This window comes from Anopheles maculipalpis, chromosome 3RL (assembly GCF_943734695.1).
Source record: "Anopheles maculipalpis chromosome 3RL, idAnoMacuDA_375_x, whole genome shotgun sequence".
NCBI classification, from domain to species: Eukaryota; Metazoa; Arthropoda; class Insecta; order Diptera; family Culicidae; genus Anopheles; species Anopheles maculipalpis.
Window position 1 is genome coordinate 28,161,888 of NC_064872.1, and position 17,005 is coordinate 28,178,892.

At 41.9% G+C, this 17,005-nt stretch overlaps 3 protein-coding genes across 3 annotated transcripts in view; 2 read left to right on the plus strand and 1 right to left on the minus strand.

Annotated features, from left to right (window-relative positions):
- Positions 1–17,005, minus strand: part of LOC126565809 (DNA ligase 1) — a 390,847-nt gene that overhangs the window by 183,968 nt on the left and 189,874 nt on the right. The gene's annotated exons all lie outside the window — the stretch shown is intronic.
- The window catches only part of LOC126565015 (cyclin-H), a 203,019-nt gene that overhangs the window by 140,482 nt on the left and 45,532 nt on the right, over positions 1–17,005 (plus strand). The gene's annotated exons all lie outside the window — the stretch shown is intronic.
- Positions 420–3,024, plus strand: LOC126564115 (cilia- and flagella-associated protein 91-like). Its single transcript, XM_050221049.1, has 3 exons — positions 420–1,504; positions 1,565–1,721; positions 1,795–3,024. Exons 1-3 carry the CDS (start codon positions 420–422, stop codon positions 3,022–3,024), a joined length of 2,472 nt encoding a protein of 823 aa, XP_050077006.1.

A 17,005-nucleotide genomic window follows, 5' to 3' on the forward strand; every position in this document is an offset into this window, starting at 1 on the left:
TGACGTCGGAAACTAGAATTATAGGGTTCAGAATTTCGCGTTAAAATGGTTTTCGTCTATTTGTGAGTTGAAGTTTGAATTTGAATTTCTATCGAACAAAACTACCTGTTGCAGTTGTCAACCACGTGTTGAGCTGTTAAAATAATTCATCTACCGTCAACCAAGCCTAACCATGCCGTCCGGTTGCTATGGTAATGTGAAGGCGAAGGTGTTTGTTTATTTATCGATCAAATGAAGCGCTGGAATGCAGTTTTTCAGAAGGAAAACGCAGTACAACAACCCTTAACCGTCCCGTTCGGGTGTGTATCGGAATTCCCCGCTAAAGAAAGGTCACCACGAGTGTTCGTTAGCAGAGGAATTAATTAATTTAGTTTTAGCATTTGAAAAGATAAGTGAAGTGTTACCGCATTCCTGCAGAGATGACGTACCGCAGTCACAACGTGGGACCGTCGCGTGCATTCGATCATATCTACGACCCACTGTATGTGGCCTCCGACCGGAAAGATGTCTGCCGTGCAAACCATGCAGCGCTCGCAAAATCGGCACCGATTGGTATATTTCCCGTGTACCAGTCGATGTTTAGCGAGTTGCCACGGTTAACGCGAAACCACTATGTGATGCATCGTAATCCGCTACCGTACTATCCAGAGCTACAGGTAAATCCGATCCGTTCGTACGGTTATCAGCAACATCCGGACGTGTCGAAAGTGCTCGGTGCGGAACGGGCCAAATTCTTCTGCCATCCGAATGCGGGCGAAACGGGATGCAATGTACGGTACGCACCGGATTACGTACCGACCGAAGCAAAAGACGAGTACTGTGCGTGCGATGATGAGTACGGGGATGGGGCCGACGGTCAGCATCAGCCCCGCTTCCGGGAGGTAGCCTCCCAAACGATGTTTCGCGAATCGTCCGCCCAAACGCAACCCTGGATGCCGACCGCAGTGCTGAAGGAGCACGCAATGCCAGCCGCGGAGATTGTTTACGTGGCGGAAATGCTGCAGCACACGCGTTTCCCGGGCGTTAATGAGGTGGAAATTGTGGAACGGGCACGCCGGAAACGAACCTGGGAGTATGCGCTCGGTAGTTGCGATTCGCTGGACGAATGGCGCCAGCAAAAGCTGGTGCTGCAGATATTTGAATGGGAGGAGTGGGTCGCACGGGAGCGGCAGATCGATCGGTACCAGATGCTGCGCCTGCAGCTAGTGGCTAAGATTATGGAGAAGCGTGAGCGGGACACCCATCAAGCAACGGAAGGCAAGATGGAGAACACGAAGCGACGCATTAATCAGGCTAGGAATCAGGCGATGCAAAAGTTGGAAGCAAATTTCGAGCGGAACTTGCGGAAGTTGGAGAAGAAGCGGCATGAGCTGAGTGTCCGGTACGGAGGGAAAAACAGGGGACAGGATGCGATGGAAGCGTTGGCACTGGAAGCGTTGGCTGGTGCGAGGAAGAAGTACTCGAAACAGTCGTACGATTATGATCCAAATCTGATTGAAGTGGGGTAGGTACCTGTGGGTGGTGTAATCGAAATGTCCTTAATACATTATCACACGGTTGATAGGTTGGCGAAGCTTGATAAGAAGACATCCGTGCCACAGAAGTTTGTAAACCCGCGCGACCAACGTCCCGAGTTGTGGAAACCAAAGGAAGTCTGTCGCGAGTTCCAGAAGGGTTTCTGGTCGGATAATTTCCTTCGCAAACTATATGAATCGTTGAAGGTATACTTTCAGATTTAGATTCTAGATTCTTGGACGCCAAACCAAAAAGTTCCCAAATTTTTTTTTATTTTAGCAATTCCGCAATCGAAAGGATACGGAGCGTGCGATCCCCCAATGTCTGATCGTTGTGTCATCTCCGACGGAAAGTGTCGTTGTGTCACCGATTGCCGTGTCGCCCGAGAAAGAAAACGACAACTTGTATCAGCAAGCGGTCCTGCTGCAGAAGCTGATTAAGGGTAGAGCGACCCAAGAGATGATTCATCGTGATTACGCTAGCGAACACGATCTGATGGATGATCTGATAGCGTCCCATCGTCTACCGGTTGTGGAGGAATTTTTCCCAATAGATGGGCAGCATTATCCGGCAGGGATGGAACGAACCGGAGGCAGCGTTCGTGAGCGATATCTTCAGATACTAAAGAACGAACAGCTGTTGGACGAGTTTATCGAGACTAGTACACACGCCCAAATGAGCTCGCTAATGAGTACACTCGAGCGGGAACTGACACGGCTTCAAAATGAGCGCAATACACAAGCGTTCTACTTGTTGGCCGAACGGGAACGTCATCTACGCGAGTCGTGTGACAATGAGTATCCACCTACGAGTGGAGAACGGAAGCAACAACTCAGCAGCGATGAGATGGCAATTTACTTAGAGAATGCCTTACTGGAGCAAGCAGAAAATGTGGACGAAATGCGTGAAAAAATTCATGACATGGCCCGCAAGTTTGACGAGGAAGCGGATCGCCGTAGTGATGGCAGCTCCCTAATGATGACTTGCGATGCTAATACGGCCAGCAATCGTGATGCACTCGGCAGTATTGTGGGCTCGCTCGCCGATGAGATGCTTCTGCCCGATCTTTTCCGCCGTGCGGCAAGGGAAAATATTAAATTCAAACAGCGTAACGTGTTGGCCAATGTGCACGAGTGGATCTATAATCGGAAGGATGATGAGGGTGTGGATGAGAAGCTGCCCGGTGACGACGAAAGGAAGGCAACGAAGGTGGACGGTGATCAGGTGCACTTGCCAGAGGAAAGACGGGTAGTAAATGGGTTGCTGGATGGCATCATCGATAAAGCCGTTTTGCAGCCTCCGGCTGTTGATACGGCTTACTCGGAGAATGAAGTTGAGGAACTGCCGGAAGATGAAGAGGAGATGGTGGAAAGTGATTTCTCGGCGCTTGATTACGAGGGTTTGGAGGGTGCGGAAGAAGGTGTGCAGGAGGAGGAGGAAGAAATTTCTCGAATGGCAAACGAACTGATCGAGGACATTTTATGCCATGTGCTGGATGTATCAGAGTGAGACGCTGCCGAAGGTCGTCAGAGACTTGGTACGACTATGAACAAAGAATGTTGAGGATCATGAAGGTGCACGATGATTCACTTCAAAGCTCCTCTGTCAGATACGGTTTGTTTATAAATTGTGAGTTGTGAAAAAAGTAGCTTTTACCATTTGCTTATCAACGTTTAACGGCCGGGTATTCTAGTCTCATCTGGGAAGGATCTTTTTTGCGGGCCTGCTTCGATTCCTATTCATTTTTACCTCCCGTGTGAATTCTACATTGTGATGCGGCTCTTTGGTCCTTTTAACTTATCTAATGATTGAGATAATTACTGAAAAGTCTGATTTTCCTAACCGATAAAGCAAACAAATACATTAAGTAAGGCTTTTTCTTTACATGAGAATGAAATTTTGAATGGAAATTTTCATTTCCACCCATTACTTACGAACGCTTCTCGTAGTGGTGCTTCACTAGTTGATGCTACTGTTCAATAGATGGCGCTAGCTTTATTTCATCAATTCCCAAGCGACAAAACTGATAGCGCTTTTGCTTGATCCGAAGACCATACAAAGAAAACGTGTGTAATATTTACTTGGTTTAATTAAGAAAAGGATAAAAGAAATATTTATCAGAAATCTGTAACGTGTAAAAAGCATTAAGAATTGGTTGATAAAGATTTTCGTTAAAGCTATATAGCGTTAAGCTATAGCGTTAGATTTAAATTTCGTAAGAGTGAAAAATACATTTTACTACATTCTTCAGTTGCTTTAAAATGTACTACTTTACCAATGTCATTTCAATGCTTTTAATGAATCCCAGTCGTGGTGGATGGTGTTTAAACACCATTTAACATGAACGACATCGTCCTACATGTGTTGCTGGTGGCTTCTAAAATCCACCATTCGCACACCTCCATTATCCAAAGGGACGATGAAAGCACTCTTTTCCGATACCGGGCGACCGAAATTGGAAATGTTTCATTTCCATCCATCAAATACCAATGTTAGCGTGCACGGTTGGATGAACGCCTGGGCCCAATTATGCACCCATTACCATAAACCACCGCCACCATCGTACCCAGTGCCCGGTGGGTGGAGCCGCCCGTTACATCTCATTTGCTACCAAATTATGCACATCCAGTAGGTGGTAAGGGGAATGCTGCCGTTTGAGTGGTAGATTCGGAGGTTTCTGATTTCTTGCCCGAAAGGATTATCGACTGCGTTGGGCGATTGAGGGTGGTAAAGGTGTCGGGAAGGAAGACGAAAGGCTTATGCGATTAGGCGACGTGTTGCGCGCGTGCTTTGTTCCGGGACGCTTCCAAACGCTTCCGCCCCACGCGGGTATCCACACCCAGGACGGGGCACATTCGGGTGCCGTCATTCGACGTAAATGAATGGAAGTTTGATTATCGAATTAAGCAAACCGACAAAGCGTGGAGCTAAGAGCGCACCATTTGAAGGGAGCGAACTTGCGAACGGAAGGAAGTAATCGTAATTTCAAGCACCAGATTTCGAGATAGATTTCGGCGTGACAGTAGGAATTGTGCTTGTGTGCTAGAATCTAATTGCACAGCGTCGATTGGTTTTGTGAGCGAAGCTGAAGCAGATCTAGTTAAGCCAGAGTGAACGGAGTACTTTAGCATCGCTAGTCGTGTGTGTTAATACCGGTAGTTTAGAGGAAAGAATGCTTCGTGCCAAATGAAATGTAATTCCTGAAGCAAGCTGCAATTGCTTTAATCTTAGGAAATGTTCTGTTGATGGATTCATTCGTTTGAAATGAATTCTTAAGCAAAGCAAGTTGCGAATGCAGCTAAGCTATTTAACAAGAGCTAAAATGCACTTTTAATACAAGGGAGAATCTTCTTTTTGACTTAGCGACCGTAAGGTCATGCCGGTCATCGAATGGTTTACTAGACTTGAGATCTTTTGAAATCAATTCCTGGAAGGGATTTAAACAATATGAAGCTTAACCCAAATAGCCAAATTATCTTTAGCAGCCAATGCTAAAGATCGCTGTTTTAACCTGTACTGAAAAAAATGTGTGCTTAAACAATTGATAAACTGCTTACATCATTTATTTGCGTTACATTTATTGTACAGTATGAAGTAAATATTTCGTTTTCTATGCTGCGCTGTAAGATCGTAAGCGTGGGAGCGTGATTGCTCGTAATTTGCTCGTAATGTTGTCGTGTGAAAAGTATATAATATTAATATTAATTAATTAATTAATATTATTAAATATTAATGAATAATTAATTAAATTCTTTCGTTTTATTTGTGAAGAACCGATCCCAGCCTTTGAAACTAAGCAATGTTAGGTTAGGTTCAGTATGATATTGTAAAATCTAGATTTCCAAGGCCCTTTTCTCCCTCAAACAACCACAAAGTTCTATCAAGTACCGCGTGCTTCTTAAGAAGCCCCTTAGATCCACTGAAATTCACGCTTCGTTTATAAACCAGCCTCATAATTCCATCGAGTTCCGAGAGCATGTAAAACATCTCCACAGTTCCAATAAGTTCAAAGCTCTTTTTAAAAAGCGTCACAGTTCAATCTTAGTTTGATTTTTCATAAAGCAGCTCACGAGCAGTTCGAGTTTTCGATTGAAACATTGAAATGAAACTTTGTGCAAAAAATGGACAGATTTTTTCAGAGAGCATAAAGGAAAGCAGAAAAGAACATTCTTAAGACTCCCTAAGAATATCTAAAAGAAAAATGAGATATATTCCCAGCTAGCCAATAACCACAACCGTTGTAAATGTGAAGCTGAAACGAATCAGCTTAACTAAATATCAGGTTTTATCTTCACATATTTAAGCTCTCTGAACTGTATTGTTTCATTGCACTTAAAACAATACTATTCCAAGGCAATCCAAGAACAAAAGCACCAAACGAGATTTTATCCCTAATTTATGCTACGAGCAGAATCGTTCCAATTGAATTGTTATGAAAGATTGACTCTTCAATCAATAAGCAATCAGCTTCACCCGGACTATATTCCACTGTCGTAAAAGATATACTTACGATAGTGGAAGTATCCGTCGAAAGCTCAATTTTCAACACATCGTGCTCGTGCTCATGGCGAACGTAAGTCCATCCAACTTTTTCCATCGAAAGAGATTCTGCGAGTGTTTTTGTGTGTCTGAGAGTTTGGTCTTTTTTTTTGTAGTTGCTTACTCTCCTACCCTTCGTGAAGCAGGGCGGTGTGACAGCTTGCACAATCAGTCACTGGCTCATCCGTATGGAAATATCAAACTTGAGCTTCTGCAATCAGACACAAAATCATTCACCTTCTTGTTCGGTGCAGTTGGCAGAAATAAAGTTCGTCTACCGCTCACAGAGGCGCAAAAGGATTTCCGCCAAAAGCCCGGGACGATCCAACGCGATTTCCAAGTGCATTTGATGAGGTTCGACCGACTGCCGACCATGTTTCTGATGCTGCCCACCCTCGGGAAGGGGATGTGGATGAGCAGCATACTATACACACACACACACCCTGTCCAGTCATCGTACTGGGGCAAGTTTTGTCAGTCGTTCTGCGAAAGCAAAAATTTACATACAATCAGATTCAGAAATAGTTTTTCCTTTCTTTCCTTTCTTGCCATTCGGCCAGTGGGAAAATGGATGGAAAAACTCCACCATTCAAGAAGTGGACAAGCAAGAAGAGAAAGAAAAGGTGGTTGGAGCGTGTTGGAGAAGGTGAAAGCATGGAAAGCAGTACTACTGCTCACGATCGAGTCGAATTCAGTTGTCCCCGGGGGTGGGTAGGGATGTGCCATCCACCCTTCCGGTTAGTTCTGTTTTTCTTTCTCACTGTGCAGCTGTTTTCTCGTCTTGCATTTCTCGGGCCTGGCATCATAAATTTCTTCCTGCTGCCATTTTGAATGACGGTCGCAAACGGCAAACGTCCCAAGAAGGCTCGAGTGACCGGGTAAGGGTGTACGATCCTTCGTTGGATTCTACTGGATTCCTGCTGTCCTGCCTATCTGTCAACAATCAGAAAAACCGATGTCGCGGTACATCCCGGAACACAGAGAGAATCCGTATCGAGCAGTACGGTACGGTGAGAAAGAAACATAACAGCAACGACACCGAGCGCCGGAAGTATCCGGCGATGTGCAACCGATGGTAACAACTAACGGTAACGGTTGACTGGCCCTGTTTCGTGCACGGGACGGTGGTTTGGGTTTGTTGCAGCCGTTTTGCATCGGTGTTGTGTTGAGCATCGGTTAGTACATGGATTGATGCTGATAGTGCATGGATGGGTTGGTCTTCCGCAATGAATGACCGCTGGTTGTTGCATTCTGAGATGGAGACGCCTGGGCCGGTTGTTAAAGTGGACACATCGAAACATCTTTAAAGCGGAAAAGCGAGTAGTTTTATGAACCAAAGTCATATTTCACATGGGATAAGTGTATGTCAGAGAATTAACCATTAAAAATATTTGCTCGCTCTGGTAACTAGTTGATAACAAGGTTGTTCGAGGACTAGTATTTTTTAAATTTAACTGCTCTTCCTACAGTTTTATTTGATTTCAGTTGTTGAAATTTTATTTATCCGAAAGTATGAAATTTCTGCTATTGTTTTTAGTCATTTAAATGCGTTACTTCCTAATGACTTTTCGTAAATTCAATGATACAAGATTGTATGCGCCTGGAAGTGAACAATCTTTCTTTTAATTACTATTGGGATTTGGAGATGGGGAGTTGTGACTAAAAATTGGGAAAAAGTGTTTTGTTTTTTTTTGGTCTGCAAACGATTAAAAACGATCTTTAAAATATAACCTTAAAATAAACTTGCACAATACAAAATAAAGTTTCTCCAAGCATACATTATTACAAACGTGATCATAATATATGATATTGCACACTTTCAGACGTGATGAACTCCGTTACTAAAATATCGTATTAATATTTTATTATAAAAATATGATTTTTAAAAGCGTCTGCATTATGGCTTTTCCTTATGTAAAGTTTACGTATTCCACAGTGGATTGGTTCACAGTTCCACAGTGATAAAGTAGCTATTTTTAAAGGGATGAGGGCAGCTGCTGCTCCAAAAGAGAGGGCAGTTGTGAAGCCTCTCGGTAGCTCCGTGATCACTGAGGGCAAAGAACTAAATCGCCAGGGCGAATAGTTAGCTTAGTGAGGGCTAATAGCTACCTTATGAGAGCGAAGAGCTACCTCGTGAGGGCAAAGAGCTCGAAGAGTGCGAAGAGCTACCACGTGAGGGCGAAGAGCTATATCGTAAGGGCCCAGAGCTTGAAGAGGGCAAAGATCTACCTTGTGAGGGCGACGAGCTCGAAGAATGCAAAGAGGCAGCTCGTGAGCGCATAGAGGTACTTCATGAGCTCGAATAGTGTGAAGCGGTTCTTCGTGCGGGTGAGCAACTATTGAGGTGAGGTATCCCGGTAGCTCTCGGGCGCACTTCCCAACACTAGATTCAATACCACTTTCAACAGTTTGTATTTAGCATACACATTTAGGCCTATAAATGAAAGCCGAAACTAATAATAAAAGATTTTTGAAAAAATGGGCTTGATCAGTCTCTTGCTCAATGTGGTTTCAAGGATAAACAAATCAGCACAGTGGGTTGATTTTGGACATGTTTCCCGCTTTCTTTTTTTGTGTAACTTTTCCTTTCCCACTCTAGAACATCCCCAAAGCGGCTTCAGCTCCCCAGGAAGGGACGACCAAATTTGGTAAATTTATTTCAAAATTTGCATTCGGGTTGAATTTGCAATTTTATTCATGCGCGTGCACAACGTAATGGCGTCGGTACACCCGCTTCCCTGCTCGGGAACCACTCCTACCGCAACCCTTTACCGGTTGTTCCGGTACGCAAAGTCAGCAAAAATAGCTCAACCAGCATCACCAAACGGATGCGACAACAAACAGCACCCAAAACCGTTTCCCGTTCATTTGAGTGTTCCTTCTCACAATGAAAGTATGGCGTCCGTTTTGGGTGCTGGGATCGGGAAACTGTTTGCTGTTGCGTGGGTGTGCGTGGCCATGGTCACTAGCCATCTTCCGGTCGGTGGAGCTTAAGGGGACTCGAAATTAGATTTTGGTCCATCTTTTCTGTACACAGCCGTACCTTCTTTAACTTTCTGGCCGCACAAAAAAAGGGATCTTCGGTACATCCGCCCCATCACAATTTAAATCATAGTCCAGCACAATAACAGGCGGATTTGTGCGTTTGTTAGTGGAGCATATTTTATTGTGTGTACCGTTTGGCTCACAGACAAACACACACACACACGGCATACAGTTTTTTTTCTCGTTTGTGGTGTTCGCATTCGATCGGTTAATGGAAAACCCCACAAACCGAGGGAGCATTGAAACACTGTCATCGGAGCGCGAAATTTATTCCTTTGCGTGCGTGTAATTCCTTTCGGCAGCAGGGATTTTGTAAATTGCTCACGCGTACGGACATTTTTTGAACCGGACAACTGGTTCACCCGCGGCCGTTTTGTGTTTTTCGAGAATTTCGATGTCCGGTTTGAATGATAAATGCTTGAATCGCATTAATTCATTCGTACACGAGCGTGCACGCGCGCCCGCTTGCAGAGAGACGAACCGACGAACGGATGCACATTTTTCGGATGCTGTGCATCATGCTTCGGGGTGTTGATTTATTCGTTACAAGGTATTTTTATTTTAATCTGCACTTTTTTCGGGGGTTTTGTTTGGCTGTGAATAATCACATGGACCAGCAAATATTTTTTTGTATGTTTGATCAATCGCAGGTGAATATTTTAAATGCTGAGTACATGTGAGCGTTCAAAGTGGAGCGTTCCTGCTGGATCATATTAAAAAAAATAAAAAAATAAAAAAATGTCTCCTTACTTTCAACACAAATAAATGTATGGATTAAAACTAGATAAGCTTTAATGGCTCAGCGTTAGTTTAAAAGTGAAGAAGAAATTGTAGAGAAAATTAATTGCTTCTACCGTTGAAGACAACGAGCAAACCATTTGTCTTACACCAGTAAATAACAGCATCTAACCTGAGTAGAGCATTTGCTCGATTACCGTACCGTTCATCCGTTCGGAAATGGTTTGCCGGCGTCCCATGGGTGGGAGATAAACTTTCCACTCGAAAGCTAAACTCGATGCAACGAGATTCATGCAGCATTTTAACTGAAACACACATTGCGTGCCCAAATATTTCTCCACTCTAATGGATTGCATTTGTCGAGTGCTGGCATTGTTTAACACCGTTTGATGAATGGAGCTTGGTTGTGGATGGATGTGTAGACTGTAGCAGTTTTGTAAGCTTTGGGTTGTCTGTTTATGGGTTGGAAGTGGAGTAGTAGTTTTGTTGGTTGATTGGTTGTTGTCTTGAGAAAAAAATTGAACCGGGTAAATTATTGCTAAATGTGAAAAACATTCGATTTGGAAATTTTAATGAAATAGTCCAATGAAAATGTTGGTTTACCAACATTTCCTTAGCTTACCTTTTTTACTGGTCAATAAAAATATATGAGAGAAAACTTGAGTCTTCAAGACTTTAGATCATCATGGACCGGAGTTCAAATCCCATCGGGATCGTTCCCACCCATGGCTGATTATTCAACTACTTGTTACCACCAAGCCTAGTTAGCCATTCGATGGCTGACGTTACATTGCAGGTTATTAAGCCAAGAGGAAGTATAAGATCATGTTCTATTTTGGTTAAAGACTCGACTTTCTTTCGCCGCAGTGTGAATAAAACTCCTAAATGCATTCAAAGCACAGTGTATAACGCCAAGCAAATGTGGCTCAAAGCGGAAGCCTTGTCTCGGGCACAGACAATCGGAATTCTCGGGTATTTTGCTAAAATATTGTTTTTCTCTACAATGTCACAACCATCATAGTCAGAGGGCTAAGTCATGTAACATTTTATGATTAATAAAAGATACGTTCATTACTGTTTTTTTTAGAAACAAATAATAAAACAATCGCACAATGACAGACAATACAATAAGACTACATTTTGGTTTAAATGATTAAAGAAACGAGATGGTTCCTCCTCCTGGGGAAATTTGTTCGTCACTATGAGAAAGACGCTTAACAGTATGCAAAGCGCAATTCATGTCGCCAAGGATGCACAGTGTGTTTTCAGTGTGTCCTTCCAGTATTCGAATAATGCCTTACTTGCATCTAATGCGGGTTTTCTAATACTATTAAAGCTCCGTATGACCATATAGAGCATATGAACAAGAAGATGGAGAATTTAAACAGAGAAATCGTGCTTGGTGAGTGAAAATCTGCCGCAGATGCAGATCTTTTGTTTGCAAAATCTTTTCACTCTAAATATCAAAATTATCTCTAAAATAGCTACTTAACACCGGGCTCTGGATCGATCCGTATATTAAATAGACTTCGCTTTAGAAATGTTCCAAGACATGTTCATAGGAAACTTTGCCTCGATCAAAGATCATCAATACGCTTAAGAAAAAGGCTTGGATCATGTATTTATCGAACGATTTTGACCTCACCAATTCCTCAGTGCTGCACATATATTATTCTGAGGAAGTACTTCTCGAGCCTATTTCTTTTGTCACTTGCCACTCTGCCTCAGTATCTTTATGACTACTATTGTTTTTTTGTCTATTGAGTGCGTTTATTGCCTACCTTTAGGCGCTTATTTCGTTCGATTCACAAGCTGCTTGAAAAAAAAAGATTTTTGCTTCAACTGTAAAGGTCTTTAAAGGTTTAGAATACACGTTGTGCTTCAACTCAATGTAAAGAAAAAAGACCAGATGAAATAATTCATCATCCGAGCTCAAAGTGTTTAAGAGGAGAAATAAATTCAATCCTTCGGCTCGTCTATTGTTCCTTCCTGTCTGGCGCAAGGTGTAGATTAGTTGGAGGCCCTTTTCCTAGGATTGCTTTCTTACACCCATCTTACAAATGATATGGGTTGGGGACGAAAATACTATTCACGCGTATACAAGTTTGGTGAAAGAGTAGAAAATATGGTTCCTCTTAAAGTGGCCCAAAGATACGACTTGCAACCAAGTACCACGTACGGGTAGAAACATTCGGTTTGAGTAAATGCACAGAAGAAGAAAAAAAGCACACACCCACACACACACACATGATGGGAATGGGCTGTGCTTGTGGAATACCCATTCGATCCGAAGGGAGTAAAAACGAGATGCTTAGGATTGTGAGAAATATGGCACGGGTGGGTCGTTTTACTGTTTCGTTTCAACATTTCTTAGATCGTTTATTTCCCAGCGTCTTCTGCTTCGTTTCTCGCTCCATTTTCCTGTCCTCCTTCTACCGCTCGTTCACCACTCGCTCACTCATTCGGTTGCAAAGTTCGGTGCACGTTTCGCAATGAACTTAGCGGCAGCCCGCTTTTCGAACCGTGAGCCCTTTGCGTCCGCGCTTTCCGAGAGGACACAAGAACGCAAAAGAAAAGCAATTTAACTTTTCTTCTTCTCCAACCGGAGGTCGTACTTTCAAAAGGGTGCGAGTTTGAACAATTCGGTAAGAAAATGAAAGAACCAGAAAAAGAGAGCGAGAGAGGTAAAAGAAAACAACAATCCTTGGAAAAAATAAAACCATTTTCCAACCCTCAAACCACCCTTAAACGGTTAAGGGAAAACGGGGAGAAAATGTAGGTGTGTGTGTGTGTGTATGGGTGAACAAGAAGAAAGCTTTCATTTTTCCCATTATGTATGTGCGTCGCTTTTTTTTTCCTCTTCACCCTCGTCATCGTATTTTGCCAAAGTCGTTGGCCAGACCTCTGGGTGAATGTTTTCAGCTTTTCGGATAGGGGTCCTCCTGTTTGGTGGGCTTTTCGTTTTTTTTCTTCCCGTCATTCCTCAGCGAGTTCCTTCTTTTTCGGAAAAAGTCGTTGTAGCTTTCGGTTCCATTTGTATTTCAGTTTCAGTTTGCACTGAGCTGGCCTGGGAGAATGGGAAACACACTGCCAGCTTACGGAGTTTAATCTGTAGTCCCTGGATGGAAGGATTTCTTTTTCCCACTTTGGTGGAAGAAACATTTTTAAGGGACGAAGATGGACTTTTTTGTGTGTGCTTTCCTGGTTCACCTTTTTTGCTTTCTAAAGCAAGACTAACGCTGGCAGCTTGGAAATAGGAAACAGATGTTAAACGGTATGCTTTATGGTAGCGATGAATTGAAGAATTTATTTTTGATAGAGTTGAGCAAAGCCAGAAGCATCCCACGTCCAACGGTGGGTCCGGTGTGGATGATGGTTTGTGATGCAGGGGAAATTTATTAATTTTCCAACTCAAACGATGAGTAGAATGTAATTTAAGCAGAGAATGGAATAAATGGACAATTGAAAATAACTGCAAGATGAGAGGTGCTTTTGTAGAATGGAATGATATTCTTAAGAACGTCATGTACATCGTTGAACAATATGGATCATTGCAGAGGAATTTAACCGTAATTGAAAAATCAAAATTAAATTATACAAACACAATGAAAAGATATTAAAAAATGCAAGTCAGATATGCATCAGGCTCGATAGTTAAAACATAAAAGAAAGGTGTCATCAACAAACTATTATGAATTATACATGATTTAGAGAAAAAGGTAAATAAAACAATTACAAGAAAAAAAATCATAAAACATACAAATGATACAATACTATGATTTACAAATAAACAAAAAATAATTAAGAAATGTGTACGTAAAAATAATAAGTAAATCAAAGCATATCAATTTTTGTAAAAATGTCAAGCAGACATAAGAACTTTTATAAAACAACACTGTACAATGCAATTTTAAATTCCCATTACAAAAATGTAAAGTTAGAGTATGTGAATATAAGACAAACAATAACAAAAGAAACTCATAAAAAAGACAATACGGCACTGGACCGTCATATTCAATTGTAAATAAAAAACTCATAAAAAATCCATACTTTGACGTAGAGATTTAAAAAGCATTCATTATAACATTATATAATTTTTATTTAGTTAAAGCAGCTTAAAACGATTTTTAAATGTGAAATTAAGAAAAGTTATTTATTTACATTTGATTATGACGGTCCAGTGCCGTATTGTCCGAAATTAAAAAAATGTTTAGAGTGTAAGTTACACCATGATAGTAAAAAAAGTCAGCAATCATTTTTTGCTTTATTTTCTACCTCTTTCAAAAATGTGTACATATGAGCATTTATGTAAGTGCATGTCACATTCATAATCATAACCACATTCTTTAAGTTAATGCGAGAATTAAGTCGAGTTTATATATTATTTAGCAAATAATATAATGCAAATTTAGAAAATACATAAAATCTATTAAATAATTTATCAACCTGTAACGCTTGCGAGTATGCAATAACTGTTTGTAGAATCGTTTTGTAAAATTAAATGTGACGTTGGAAAATATTGTTACTTATGTATGATCAAATTGTTCAGACAGGTGTAAAATATCTCGGCATGTGCAGTTCGAGAGTCAGTGAAAACATAATCAAATTCAATTAAAAAATCGTACTTTTTTACGTACTTAATTGTATGTAATCGAACACGAAGTATTGTTCAACGAAGTAATCCCTAAAATATATTATTTTCATTCTATTCTATTAATCATCTTCTTAAATATCATTCTACATAATGACTACAAATGATAATCAATCATTTGTATCAGCGGTAAACAATAAAGCAACAATACGGTCAGGCCGTTCTCTACCAGAGCAAAGAAACGTAATAATAAACAATAGAGTATTTCACTTTACAGTTCCGATTATCTTTAATAACGTTTATCAAAGCTTCATTTTGCACAGTTTGACAGGCGCCCGGTACGCCGTTTCGTGGAAAATTGTAGCACTTTCGTGTGAAGCATTGCAAACATGAAACCCCCGCACCGAATCGGGTTTCGAAACGATGGGTTTGTTTATGATGGCATCGAATTTACAGGCGCCTCACATTTGGGAAACCACGTCACGTCGACCGGTTCGACCGGGTTTTGCTTCTTTTTTGCATCGTTTTGGTTTTGTTGCTTTCCACGAAAACCAATAAATGTGCGAACCTGACAGGAACCATCGTTCATCGTACCGTGTACGTAAGTTTTTCATTTTCTTTTCGATTGTAATTTTTTGCTGTGGTGTATGAACGTTTGAAAGTTGCCGAGGCTTTAATGAAACATTTAAATGTTTTCGGGGAAAAAGATTCATTGTACCGATAGTGAGTGTACTCGAGCAAGCTTTCTGAAGCAAACATACATACGGGTTGGAAGAATATACATATAATTTTTATTTTGAATTCCACTCAGATTCATGCGTCTTTTACTTTTACCATGCGGGTTTGTGTGAAACGAGGCGTACGCTGTATATATTATTCGACGGCGAAAAGCAAAATCTTGCCTGGGATGTGATGCGATTCGGTGAATCATGAATAAACCAAGTGCGCAAGCTTTTTTCGCCGCTGCTGAGCTTCGAAAAATGAAATGCAAATCCATCCGGATGTATTTTATCTTTCAACTTTTTCACCACCTGCCGTCATTGTTTCTGTACCGTTTGCTCTTACCCGGCTAGCTGGCTTCTATTTTCCATTTTCCTTTATTTTTTAAGCATTCGATCCATTTCTGTGTCTTACCGGGCGAGTTGAGAATTCACGGTTCAGGCTCACTTTTCCACCCATTTCCCGGTGAAGCATTGCTCAAGTGCAAAACAATGCAAAAAGGAAGCTTTTGACGAAGCAGGATTGGCATCTTTTTGTCACCGATCGTCAAATAACTGCGAGAAGATTGGGCCAGTTCTGTTGATGTTGTTGGGTGGAAACATTTCGGTATGTACATTACCGGCTGGTTGCACACGACAGTTGGTACGAGCAGTCGAGAGCACTGTGAGTTTGGTGAATAATGCTGACTCAGTGAACCAACGCCAGAAGGGAAGGACAATTCGTATCACAATGATGGCGACATACGAGTAACGCCTGGCGAAGCGTAACGGAGCGTGCCTGGCGATTGATTTGAAGCAGCTTTTTTGTGTGCTTTTAGTGATCGAGAGAAAGACATGAGTTTTTTTTTTGAGACGGAAACGGATTACTTTTGCTTGTGAGTCAGATTAGAGTCTGGGATAGCATTAGATTTATTTAAATTTAAATTTTAAGAAGAAACGAAAACAAAAATATTGCTTTTCGATAAATTATCGTAACGGGAAGATAAAACTTTTATGATATATTCCCCGTAAGCGAACAGCTATCAACGTATTGGTACGAAACGCTCAACGACGGTTTTGCAGAAGTATTTCTGCACTTCATCATCATCATCATCAAAAGCTTTCAAACCCATTCACCGCCACTAAACAAAACGTCTGACCCAAATACCACCCTTTTTTCACGAACCACGGAACACCCTTCCCACGAGTGGTTCCCTTTCCACAGGACCGGTTTCTCTACAAATTTGTCATGAAAAGCACTCTTCCTGCTGGCTGTTTTTCCCTTTCCGGTGCTGACTCGCTCCCACGGGAAAGTACCATCGAAAGCTAAACCTTCCGAAACGCTAATGGCAGCTAGCCGAATCGAATACTCTCAGGTACAGCGCCATCGACGCTATTTGTCGAATACATAAAACATATAGCAGCATTCTCGGAAAGTTTTCCACTGAATTTAGACAATGCGCTAACGACCGGTTAACGTTTTGCTGGTCTGTCGGGTGGATGCGGAAAATGGGAGTGAAAAGGGGCTTTGGGAAAGCGGGAACGAGACATTTAGCAAAACTCGACTGCACCACGGCTCGTCGAGCGATCCGATCCCGGTGTAGTAAGTCTGGGCATACCGAAACCTCGGGCACCGGTGGAACTACTCTATGAAGCCGAACGGTAAAGAAAAACATTCATAAATTTCGTTTCATCAAGCTGATGCAGCAAGAATAACTTTCTGCCGTGTGTCCCGATCGACAGCATGTATGGGTGAGTGTGTGTGTACGTAGGTGTTTTGGTTTGCATGTGTGTATGTTGGTTCATAAGGGGGCCAAAATAGCAACGGTCTACCAATCCATTTTACGTACGCAGCCACCGGCATGAAGTGAGCTACCAG